Source organism: Gymnoscopelus braueri (assembly GCF_963280865.1).
Source record: "Gymnoscopelus braueri genome assembly, chromosome: 5".
In the NCBI taxonomy this organism is placed as follows: domain Eukaryota; kingdom Metazoa; phylum Chordata; class Actinopteri; order Myctophiformes; family Myctophidae; genus Gymnoscopelus; species Gymnoscopelus braueri.
In genome coordinates, this window is record NC_137606.1 from 56,932,610 (window position 1) to 56,946,100 (window position 13,491).

At 42.6% G+C, this 13,491-nt stretch overlaps 1 protein-coding gene across 1 annotated transcript in view; it reads left to right on the forward strand.

Moving 5' to 3' along the window:
• Positions 1 to 1,588: 1,588 nt before the first annotated feature.
• The window catches only part of gap43 (growth associated protein 43), a gene marked incomplete at its 5' end in the record, with an annotated part of 14,563 nt that continues 2,660 nt past the window's right edge, over positions 1,589 to 13,491 (forward strand). The window contains 2 exons of the mRNA XM_080429327.1: positions 1,589 to 2,030; positions 3,095 to 3,352. Coding sequence (XP_080285453.1) covers positions 1,589 to 2,030; positions 3,095 to 3,352 — 700 coding nt within the window. The remainder of the gene's footprint in view (positions 2,031 to 3,094; positions 3,353 to 13,491) is intronic.

Genomic DNA, 13,491 nt, shown 5'->3' on the forward strand with positions numbered 1-13,491 from the left:
CCCCCCCCTCCCTGTGTTCCTGTGCTTTTTCCTCAACCGACTCCCCATCCAATAATATCAGTGGTTCTCAAACTTCTTTCCATGTCGAGGACCCCTAAAATTATATGTATTTGGCTTTGGACCCCCATCTCAAATATGTTGTTCCAGGGAAAGATTTGAGTTACAAATGTTCACTTTAAAAATATATATATTCAAAGGTTTGCAAAAGAAATCACAATAAAAAAAAGATTTGCAGATCTACAAGCACATAGCGCGGCCGCGCTATGTGCTTGTAGATCTGCTATTTTTGAATAGGCAAAGTATAAAAGGTTAAAGTGGTTAAATAGTAGCACATTTTGCTGGGGACCCCCTGGAACCCCCTCCCCCCCATGGACCCCTGGGGGTCCCCGGACCCCACTCTGAGAACCAATGCAATAAACTTCACACTCTGAACCCAAACCTAAACTGACCCTTAACCTTTAACCGCATAGTCCTACCATGAATAGACAAAAATAGCTGATCTACCAACTCACAACACATTCTAGAGCTTGTAGATCGGTTATTTTCTTGTTTTGGCCTTTTTTTTGTTAATTTTCTGAAAACGTTTATTTTGTTTTTGAAACGTTTTTTTCCTATAATGACTAAAATACTGTAGGTACTAGATGCCAGGTTGAAGGTTGGTTTGAACCCTTCTCAGTGTCATCCTTTAACCTTCTCTCTACATGCCATTAACCATGCTAGCCCTTCTTAAGGGTCGTGACCTAGAGACCCTCTGTGTTTTCTGTGACTTTCAACTCATCACATGTTGTAGAACCTGTAGATGTTCTGATTGTGTGTGAAGTTACAATCCTGCTAGGAGAACATCTGTCCTTGAGAGCCTCAAGACGGGTACTATTTAGCATCCCGTTGCGACCATAGAGGGATATCAAACATCAAAATGAAAAAGAGAAGCAAAGATGAGCACTACTGGGTTACCAAATAGTACTTGTCTTTATAGCACTATTTGGTATCCCTCTACTACAATATAGGGATACACAATAGTGCTACAAAACCAGGACTATTTGGTATCCCTTTGCTACCATAGAAGGATACAAATAGTGCTACAAAAACCACAACTATTTGGTATCCCATGCACTACTAAAGTACAGTGATACCAACTAGTGCCACAAAGACAAGGACTATTTGGTATCCCAATAGTGCTCATCTTTATTGCACTATTTGGTATCCCTCTACTACAATAGAGGGATACAAAAAAGTGCTACAAAACCAGCACTATTTGGTATCCTTTTGCTACCATAGAGGGATACAAATAGTGCTATAAAAAAACTATTTGTTATCCCACTACTAAAGTACTGGGATACCAAATAGTGCCACAAAGACGAGGACTATTTGGTATCCCAATAGTGCTCATCTTTGTAGCACTATTTGGTATCCTCTACGGTAGTAGAGGATACCAAATAGTGTTACCGTAGAGGGAAACCTTCATAGAGTGAAGTGCATCTCGTTACAACGTGTCCATGCTTGGTTTCCGGTGCAGCTGGTTTCTAGTGTTTGCTATGTTTGCGGATGATACAGTGCTTTTCCTCACCTGTTCCTCCTCTGGGCCTCCATGCAGGTGGAGAAGAACGAGGAGGCCGACCAGAAGATCGAGCAGGATGGAACAACGACCCCCAGCAAACCCGAGGACAACAAGGCCCACAAGGCCGCCACCAAAATACAGGCCAGCTTCCGCGGACACATAACCCGGAAAAAGATGAAAGACGGAGAGGAGGAGGAGGAGGAGAAGGAGGGAGGAGACAGCCCCGCCGTGAACAACGAGGAGCAGGAGGAGGAGGCCACGCAGGGAGGAGAGGAGGAGGAGAAGAAGGAAGAGGAGGCACAGCAGGAGGAGAAGAAGGAGGAGGCACCACCTGCAGCCAAGGAGGAGGAGAAGCCTGCCGAGGAGGAGAGCAAGAAGAAGGAGGCGGAGGAGTCGAGCCAGCAGGCCAAAAGCCCCCTGGTGGAGAAACCAAGCAACTCCCCGGCTGCTGCAGCCACGTCTCCTGTACAAGGTTGTTACTTATTACAGTTTAGCATCGTCTTTAGTTTTCATTTTTATTGTCTCTGTTTTGGCGCCTAGAAATGACGACCATGCAGTCAATGTTTTTTTTACTTAGGTTTTTCTTGACCTCAATGTTAAAGGAATAGTTCACCCAAAATCAATTCAATCAATCAATTAGTCACCCCATGGAAACTTGAATTCATGGATATTTGTGTTTTTTTTGTCGCATTCCTAAGCCAATAATTTGATGACCGGCAGTGGTTCCGGTAGGAGAAACAAAGACTTCCATGGGGACACCATGGACACCCCATGGAAATGGGAGTTTCCATGGGGTCACTAATTGATTGAAAAAAATATTTCTTTTGGGTGAACTATCCCTTTAAGAATGTAATTTAGATGTTATTTAGACGGATGCTAGGTTCATTGATTACCTGGTATCCTAGACTGTCTCTCCTAGAATGTGATTACCAGTGGTGGAATATTTACTTAAGTAAAAGTATCAATACTGAAATATAGAAATACTCCGTTACAGGTAAAGTCCGGAATGCTAAATTTACTTGAGTAAAAGTATAAAAATATTGGTATCAAAATGTACCAAAAGTATAAGTACTAAAATGTTTGAAAATAGCCGATCTACAAGCTCACAACGCGTCGCATCGCAACGCGTTGTGAGTTTGTAGATCGGCTATTTTCAAATAGCCTAGGTATAAGATAGGGCTAAAGTGGTTAATGTATGTTTACAATATAATAATTGATTTATTGCAAAGTAACTAGTAGTTTTCAAATAATTGTAATGGAGTAAAAAGTACAATATTTTTCTCTGAGATGTAGTGGAGTAGAAGTAAAAGTACTGAAAATTGGAAATACTCCAGTAAAGTAAAAAATACCTCATAATGGCACTTAAGTACAGTACTTGAGTACATGTACTTAGTTACTTTACACCACTGGTGATTACTTTGCTTAGTGTAAGTCGCTCTGCATAAGAGCGTCTGATAAATGCCTACATTGTAATTGTAAAATGTAAGTAAATAATAATAATAATAATATTATATTATATGAACTTTGCTCCCGTAGCGGCAGCTCCGCCGGTAGCCTCTGAGCCCCAGAAAGAGGAGCCCAAGGCGGAGGAGAAAGCTGAGGAGAAGCCCAAAGATGTGGAGGCCCCGGCGGCCAAGACTCCCACCACCACCACCACAGCGCCCCCTGTGGCCCAGGAGGAGGTGAAGCAGGAGGAGGAGGAGAAGGTGGAGGAGGCCAGACAAGCCGACGTGCCTGCTGTCAGCCCGACAGCTGAGAAGAGTGAGGAGCCCAACCAAACGAAAGATGAACAAGGTATGGAGACCAGGGTTGTGCGATATATGCCAACATATTCCTATCGGCCATCGTCAGCCAAAACATCGCTGATTGACGATATATTCGTGCTAGAAAAGCAATTAATGTGAGAACAGCTAAGATCACAGGCTAGGAGATGAATTGAAGTTGAAGCGGATTAGCCTACCGCTTTTTGCACCATTTGGCAGCAACGACGTGGCAAGGAAGAACACTCCATCCAAGTTTCCTTCATTAACCCATTAAGACCTGAAGCCGATTCTACAAAATGTCTTCTAAATCCCAACAGTTTTCTGAAAAACATATGTTTCTATATCAGTGGTGCTCAAACTTTTCCATGTCAAGGACCCCCCAAAATTTTATGTATTTAGCCGCCGACCCCCATCTCAAAATAGTTTGTTCCAGGGACCCCCCAGAAGCAAAGAATAGTTAAAAATGTTCGCTTTAAAAGAATATAGATTCAAAGATTTGCACACATTTTCACGATTTTTCATAAATAGCAGATCTACAAGCTCGTAGCGCGGCACTCGGTGCCGCGCTACGAGCTTGTAGATTTGCTATTTTTGAATAGCCCAAAGTGTAAAATTATGCTTTTTAGCTCAATTCAAATTCAATTCATTTTTTTCCCACATGGGGCGCTCTAACGCAACTTAGGAATGATCCTATAGGACCCTGTAAAATGGAATGGACGGATGTGAATCCAGTCCAGAAAACATACCTCCCGTCCTCTCCAATGATAGGATCTTGAGAAAAAGGTCCATATCTCCATATCTTTTTACAGTGGTGAAAACGAGCCATTTTCGACGGGCAATCACTCTGTAATGGCAGATCGCGTTAGAAATATCATCGTTCCAGGCGTTAGACGGGACCCTGGGCCATCGCCCAGACACCCTTTGTTTACATCCGGGTCTCGTCGAGGCGTCTAAACAGGTCAGCGTAAACGGTAAGAACGGTGACACTGGATGTACCCTGTATTAAAAAAAACTCTGGCACTAAATGTGTTAATATTCTAACAAAATTACAAATGGTGTAATAAACACCCGCCCGGGGCCGCTGTCCCCTGTACCTAAAGGGACTCGCAGCGCGCGTCGAGCAGCGACTGAACTCACATTTCAAATGGCATTGATTGACTGACTGGTGATATAAACATAACTGACGAGGTTTAATACCCAGACTCGACAGCAAAAAGTTAAGTTGGAACTTGTGACACCGGGGGGGGGGGGGGGGACATGCGTTCTTGCGTCATCAAGCTTGCAAATGCACTGCGAGGATTTGCAGAAACTAAAATTAGTTTCATTTTTTTTTTTTACGGCTCGTCTTTGAACATTTAAATATATGTTGTACAGCTAACGTCAGATGTAGGATACGCCACAATACATACATATGATATGCTGATACATAAATAGACAACTAGGAAAGCAAAAGCTATTCCCTCTTTCCTCTGCTCTCCTCCGCTCAATGCAGTACCGGGGGAAGGGACTGTGTTTTTTGTAGCCTGGAGTCTAGACTCGTCGGAAATCAGTGCAACGAGGGGCACGGGTCGCTGTCGCCTCACAGCTAGAAGGTCCTGGGTTCGATTCCCGCCGGGGACGCTGTGGGCGCTTGGGGCGCTGGGGGTGTGTCCTCTCCTCCGTGTCATCAGTGCCCATACCCTAGGTGGGGTTGGCGAAAGGGCCTTTCTGTGTGGAGTTTGCATGTTCTCCCGTGTTCCCTAGGGTAGGTACCCTCACAAAAACATGCAGTAATCCTGGTCACTATACTGCCTCCCCCTGGTCAGCCGGGGCGCCTGATGGAGGGGAAAGGAACTGGTTGGAATAACGTGTTCCTTCCACGCGATACGTCTAACCAGGGAACCTCCCCCCTGTCGGGTGATAAGAAGCGGCCTGCTTGCTCCTCATGCATTGAAGGAGGCATGAGCTTCAGCTTGGGCTCTCCCTAGGCTGGCAGAGGGAGAGTTGCGCCCAGGATTACATAGCGTCACCTTGCTAAACTAATGGCCTAAGTCATTTTTTGAGTAAAATGATATTTTTGCCTAAGTCATCTCCTCATGACACTGGCCACCTCTGGTAAAATCGCCCGTCTCCTAATTGAAAAGGATCATGCTGTTCTCTCCCCTTTTAGTATAATGGCCTAACTCCCTAGTGTGACTTACTGTAGGCCAAAATAGGCATTTTTTTTGGCCTAAGTCACATGGTTTTGTGACTTAAGCCAAATTATTTACTGATTTAGGCCATTTTGTATTTTTTTTTTGTTTTGGCCTAAGTCAGATTTAATCCTATTTAAACCTATTTAAATCTCTTATGTTACATAACTGACAGACAGTGTTATTTCTATTTAAATAGTCATAATTTGTTATAAACATTTTGGGTGAAATGATTAAGAAATATCATATAGTTTTGTTTTGGATCAGTTTTTTATTTTTCCTGAAAAACTTTAAAAAATGACTTAGGCCATTCGTTTAGCAAGGCGACGATAGGCAATTGGCACTGGGTGAAAAAATATGGGTTACAAAATCGTGGGATAATAATGTTAAAGAAAAAAAGAAATCAGTGCAACAAGAATCGTTATCAGAATGGCCCAAATTGATTAACATTTTGCGCACGCTTTGTATTGCGCTTGTCATTTATTTTGGCTATATTTGAAGGGTTGAATTCTCGAGGAGGCAGACCATTAGGCTACATTTATTTTGCAAGATAAAACGACAAATATCGCCCCAATTTTTTTTAATAAATAATAATAAAAAAAACATCCAATCATCGGTTGCCAATATATTGGCCATACCGTCCAACCTTAATGGACACTGTCCTCGTCCTCAAACGCCACTGCTTACCTGGGACATACTTTTAGATCATTTGGACCACAAACATAGAGTGGGTGTAAACAAATGACTGGAAATGACTGGAATCGGTCCATTTGGTCGCCTCCAGACATTTCGTGTCCGGAGTGGCAAGCTGGTATTAACCAGTGGTGGAAAAAGTACTCAAATGTTAAGTAAAAGTATCAATACTGCAATGTAGAAGTACTCTGTTACAAGTCCGGAATTAAACATTTACTTGAGTAAAGTACAAAAGTATTGGTATAAAAATGTACTTAAAGTACCAAAAGTAAAAGTATCAAAATGTTTGAAAATAGTAGATCTACAATCTCACAACACGTCGCGATGCGACGTGTTGTGAGATTGTAGATCTACTATTTTCAAATAGCCTATGTATAAAATAGGGCTAAAGTGGTTCATGTATTTTTATAACATGATAATTTATATCTGCAAAGTAACTAAAGTTTTCAAACAATTGTAGTGGAGGAAAAGTACAATATTTGCCTCTGAGATGTAGTGGAGTAGAAGTAAAAGCACTGAAAACTGGAAATACTCCAGTAAAGTAAAACATTCTCAAAAGTGTACTTAAGTGCAGTACTTGAGTAAATGTACTTAGCTACTTTACACCACTGACATTATGGAACCCCAAAGATCTATAGACAGTCAGTATATTCACACACACACACACACACACACACACACACACATACACACACACACACACACGCACTCGCACATGCACACGCACGCGCACACGCACACACACACATACACACACGTCAGGGAGCGTGCGGAGCGCCTCTGACGCTGTGAGGGCTCCGAGTTCATGGAGACACTCACGACGTAATTACTTTCCTTTAAATAACTAATAAAGCACAATAGGTGAGTTTTACCTCCAGTCTGCTTGGCAGACATTAACAGGAAACACTCTGCTGCCCTGGTACAGATGTAAAGGTGGTTGGCAGCGCTCCACCGCTGTGCTGCACGCTTGTGTGTGTGTGTGTGTGTGTGTGTATGTGTGCGTGTATGTGTGTATGTGTGTTTGTGTGTGTGTGGCTATCACAGACACACGGCTCAATATTAGATCAGAGTGCTTTGTGTCTGGGCCTCACCTTAGAGAAGCAGACTCCACAAAGATGAAGATATAATAGAGACGGAGACATCGAGGGTTGTCGGTGTGAATCTGCACCTCAACACACATTATTAAACCATTATTCGTTTTTGGAAATCATCATGTCTTAGCCCATTTTGGGCGGGAACCCCTATTTGTATCTATTAGCCTGGTTCCAGACCATAGACCCCGTCCACTCTCTGAGTGGACTGCTCCTCTTGGTCTGGTGTCATAATGTGAGCCTATGGCTTTTCACGGTCGAAGAAAAACCTGTCAAATCAGAGTCGGAGGTGGGGGTGGTCTAACGACAAGCCAATCGGCGAATACCTGCTAAGACAAGCTATGCGATGACGTCAGATGTAGGCGGATCCGTGGATCTCAGACTGAAGCTCCACGCAGCTTCAGTCTGATAATCAGGCTATGTATCTATACCTTTCAGGTCGGGAAACCCTTTTGGGGTTTTTGTTGCTATGTACAGTATATAGCAACATACATTTGTTGTAATTTTTGAATAAATATTAGAAGTTTTTCAGAAAACTTAGGTCAGGGTTTAGAAGGCGTTTTTAGAATCGGCCTCGGGTCTAAATAAGGGGTTTTCAACCTTTTTCATGCCAAGGACCCCTAAATTGATATACAGTTTCATAGTTTCAATGTACAGATTATTATTTTGATAGTATATTGTTTAGACTGATGCTAGCTTCTTGGTTTACTCATGATCCTAGTTTGCCTACATTGTAAACCGTAAGTACTGGGAGCTCATGGTAGGGGAAAACCGGGACGAACGACGCGGAGGGACGGTTGCAAGTCGGACCTTTTTTCATGCTACACTGAATTTCGTCACATCCGGCGACGTCACCCTCTTCGTCTTCGGTCGAAAACATCAGACACGATTTGTTTGTCCCAGTTCTGATCAAAATTGGCAGAGTTGAAGCCACCTTTGTGTATTTCCACACTGTAGTAAAAAATACCCTATTTGAGTGTTTTCCATTTGTACTGCTGTGTTTATTTGGTGCCGATTGTAAATGGATTTTGTCTGTTAGGCCAATCTGTGGGCTAACTCTCAGTGAAGTGAACGGTGCATGTGTAACACAAAGTTGAGGAAACAACAGAGGCGACATTAACATGATACATTTATTTAACTATCAGCATGGTCATTTGCTCGTAGGATTCTACTGAAGCATCAATGAGAGTTAGATGCCAGAAATGTAACTTATGTGCTTGTTATAGGACATTTCATCCGACCGCGCCGTCCGCCCCCCGTGTATGCACCGTTCGTCCCGACTGGTGGCCGTGTGCGGAGAGTAGCGAAACGTCACTTTACTTACCGATTGCGTTCGACTCCTTTCACTAAATTTAAAACGGACTGCGGGTAATGGGAGAGGACAAGTGTCTCTTGTTCACAAAAAAAGTATGGTTACATGAAATTAATTAATCTCTGTGCAGGGAGGGAAATAGAAAAGGGTGCGTCGTTTGTCCCCGCCCTCCCCTACTGTAGGTGTTGTAAGTACTGGGAGCTGATGGTAGGTGTTGTTGTAAGTACTGGGAGTTGATGGTAGGTGTTGTTGTAAGTACTGGGAGCTGATGGTAGGTGTTGTTGTAAGTACTGGGAGCTGATGGTAAGTGTTGTTGTAAGTACTGGGAGCTGATGGTAGGTGCTCCACCCAAGGGGCCAGCTTCTGAGTTGTAAATTGAGGCTCTATAGGAAGTGACAGTTCATATGAATGGCCTGTAGTCTCGCTGTTTTACCCCTGCTGGTGTCAGAAAGAATTACTCTCCATTCAAGTGGTTGGATTTTTGCCGAACTTTACACTTTACACAAACATTGTCATAAATACTATATGCTTCTAGTTGCTAGTTCAAAGGTTCTATGACCTTAATTTTCACTTTTTTTTATGTTTTTTGGGGGGTTTTATGACCTCAATTACACCCAAAAAATCGGAACTTTGAACATTCAGTGGAATTTCTGTGGTCTGGGGTTTTCTGAATAATTAGGCTGAAAAGTAATCTGAGCTTGGCCCTTCGGCAGTGAAGTCACAGCCCATTAATCCCGCCCACTCTCCTCCTCGCCCCTCCCCTCCCCTATCCTTTCCTTTGGGGGGGGGGGCGGAGCAGAGGCGATGATGGACAGGCAAAATCCCTCAACGGCGACACCCGCAGGCAAAGATTTATTTTTTCATTGCAGTTGAAAAGGCTTTAGAAATGTGAGAGAAAAACACCTGCCATGGATCAATGGAGTGGCATTTTTTGTTAAAACTTTTTATACACGTTTGAAGGACCATGACAAAGACTTTAAATGTGTGGTAAAACTGAACGTCATGAAACCTTTAAAGTCTTCTTTCAATCACCATGACATGTGTTTTGGTAAATTATGGTCCCATTTATTTTAAAATTTATGATAAAGTCGGTTATGCTGTAGGAGGGGCGTGGCTACCTTGTGATGATTTGATTGACAAGCTGCGCACCCAATAGCATTCATTCCCCACCCCCGATCTGGTCCCAACGAATAGCAAAAAGCATTCATTTCCAAGTGCAGAGGATAAGACGCAATATAGAAAGATGGCGGATTTGAAATAGCTGAAGAATAGGCTTCATTTACAGTCTGTAGAGTCTAACTTTGTCCATCCTTTTTACTGTCTATATGGCTCCACCGTCAGCAATCCATCTCCCAGGGGGTCTAGCGCATCGTTTAGGGGATAGACACCCTCGTCGCTCGGCTGATACTGACAATAAGCCACTCGGACCTTATTTATCAACGATGTGATCATGGTTTTGCTCTCGAAGGGAATTCGATGGCCCTTTGATGTGAGAAGCCTCGTACGAGTACAGTGGTTAATAGATTTCAAAGCGCTGTGTGACTATGCCATAACATCCTGTGATGTCTGAGGGAACACCGGCCCGCAGTTTATAAGGCCATGAAACGACTTTACGACGGCGTAGCGGCAGTTATAGGCGCTCCACGCCAAAACACCCGTATATTCCTGTTCCAAGGACTCGCAGCGCCGGGCCACACAGGTAGCCTGATGCAGTGGTTCTCAAACTTTTTCATGTCAAGGACCCCCAAATTGATACGTGTTTGACCCCCATCTGAACATAATTATGTTGTGCCAGGGACCCCCAGAAGCAAAGATTTGTGTTAAAAACTGTTCAAGATTTTAGAAAAATAGCAGATCTACAAACTCATAGCGCGGCACTCGGTGCTGCGCTATGAGTTTGTAGATCTGCTATTTTTGAATAGCCAAAGTATAAAAGGTTAACGCGGTTCAAATGATTGTGACGCTACATTAACTACTTTAGCTGGGGACCCCCCCTGGTCCCCCCTCAAGGACCCCTGGGGGTCCCCGGACCCCACTTTGAGAACCAATGGCCTAAATGAAGCGTGCTCCCTCTGACACTCTGACAGGGCAGTGTGTGTGTGTGTGTGTGTGTGTGTGTCTTACTGTCCCTCATACCCACACACCCACACCCACACACACACACACACACACACACACTCACCCACCTACCCCCACACACACACCCACCCACCCACCCACACACACACACACACACACACACGCACACGCACACGCACACGCACACTCACCCACACACCCACCTACCTACCCCCGCACACACAAGCACCCACCCACCCACCCACCCACCCACCCACCCACCCACACACACACACACACACACACACACACACACACACACACACACACACACACACACACACACACACACACACACACACACACACACACACACACACACACACACACATCAAACTACCAGGAAAAGTAGGTCATCTAGCTACCATCTAGCTACCATCTAGCTACTGTTGTCATAGCTACCACCTCGGAGGGAAGAGGAGGGCTGCCCCCCCCCCCCCCCACCGTGTGGAGCGGATCAGTGATAACAGGTGTTCTGATTTATAGATGAATTATTGATGCAGTCCAGTGGTCATGATGATAATACATTAATTATTAATTATACCAGCTACTGGCCTGGGGCTTGTTTCACGAAAGCAGAATTAGGGGTTAAGCCTGGATTTAACACATATCCTGGCTTAATTTAGACAGAATTAGCGATTAATCGGTTTCATGAAAGCTGAATTATCTTGCCAGATTAGCTTAGCCAGTTCACCCTGGATAAGTGTATCCATGACTCGATTTCACGAAAGAAAATTTACGCAATCCTACCTTAGTTATGTATGGCAATTTAGCTGTGAAGTTAGCCTGGTCCGGAGCAGGCTAACAGCCAAGCTTAATTAATCCAGTGCCTTGTTCTTCAAGTTTTGTGAAATAGCTGTCAGTCCAATGACTCCAATCTTAAACCAATGACTTTTTCCACAGTTAATTCAACACATATGTTTGTATATGGACTAATTTTAATGACCCTGCATTCAAATAAAATGAAATAAATACAATAAGACATAATCAATTTCATTATGTTACTGAAATAGTGTGTGACCATGAATCATAATTGTTTCACAATGACTCATATGATATGTCATTGTCTCTCTGTTAACACTATAGTTCATATTGTAGATGTTTGATAATATATTCGTTTTTTTTTAGATTATAAAAAATATCTGACATACATTATTAGTTACGGGCTTAAAATAACCTCTTGTACAATGTCAATGAGGAGCATATTTTAGATTATCAATTTCTAGTCAATGGAGAAATTATTTTTGATTTCTTGTCCACCTTTAGAGTTACGGCACGGCTGGCCGTGATCTTGGTTACCAGATGAAACAGGGGTGATGCAACTTTGATGATGGAGAGGGCGGCTATATTTCCACACTCACTCCAGAGGGCCACGTTGCATATACTGTCAGAGGGCAGACAACTCTTATCTCTGTATTTTAACCTTTTTTGTGAATTAACCGTACTTCGCCATTCTGTCACACAAAAGTAGCAAAAATAGCAGTATCATAGTGCAGATCATCGCACTATGATACGTTTTGAGCTTGTAGATCTGCTATTTTCGCTATTTTTGAATTGGAATCCTGATTTTTTTTTTTTGCTATTTTTGAATTGGAATTCCGAAAAGTTAAATCATTTTTTTATTTCAAATGCATTTAGTTATACTTATGTTAACTTTATGAACTTAAATATGAATACATGGAACATAAAAAAGACAATAGTATTTTAATACTAGTCATTAAGCTACTAATATAGACATGTTTGCATGTTTGGAATCATAACAGCTGAAATCAATAATATATCAGTATTCTGATATTAACCTGCGGGCCGCATTAAGTGAAGGTGGGGGCCGCATGTGGCCCCCGGGCCGCCAGTTGCCCATGTATGAGATGAAATGACACTAATGGGGTTATGAATATTCATGTAGTTGTTAAATGCACCTGGTTAAGGTTGATAGAAGAGAACCGTGTACAGTTACAGACAGAAGGACAGCAGCCCCCGCATTCTGATTGGCTATGAATTATTTATGAGCATGAATCCCCACGAGACGAGTCTGTGTGATTGGCTCTTTGTTAATGACATCAGTTGTAACAGTCAGAACGTTATGACATCACCGTACCAGTGGTGTAAAGTAACTAAGTACATTTACTTAAGTACTGTACTTAAGTAATTTTTTGAGGTATTTGTACTTTACTTGAGTATTTCCAATTTCCAATACTTTTACTTCTACTCCACTACATCTCAGAGGAAAATATTGTACTTTTACTCCACTACAATTATTTGAAAATGTTACTTTAGTTACTTTGCATACATTAACTTAGCCCTATTTTATATATAGGCTATTTGAAAATAGCCGATCTACAAGCTCACAACGCGTCGCATCACAACGCGTTGTGAGCTTGTAGATCTGCTATTTTCAAATATGTTAGTATTTTAACTTTTGATACTTTAAGTATTTTGATGCCGATACTTTTGTAATTTTGTAAAATTCAGCAAGACATACAGCACAATCAAAGGGCCAGCTCTAGAGTTTAATACGGAAGAGACAGTTCATATGAATGGCCTGTAGTTTCGCTGTTTTACCCCTGCTGGTTTTTGACGAACTTTAGACTTAATTCTCTTACCTTAATAAACATGGTCATAAATACTACATGCTTAAGGTAAACTATGGTCCCTTTTATTTTAAAATTTACGAAATTAGGCTATGCTCTAGGAGGGGCGGGATTAGCCTGGTAAACCCTCCCTCCGGAAATCTCATTTCTATTTGATTCCAGGAGTGAGTCTGGCCTGATCGCCCATTCTGCAA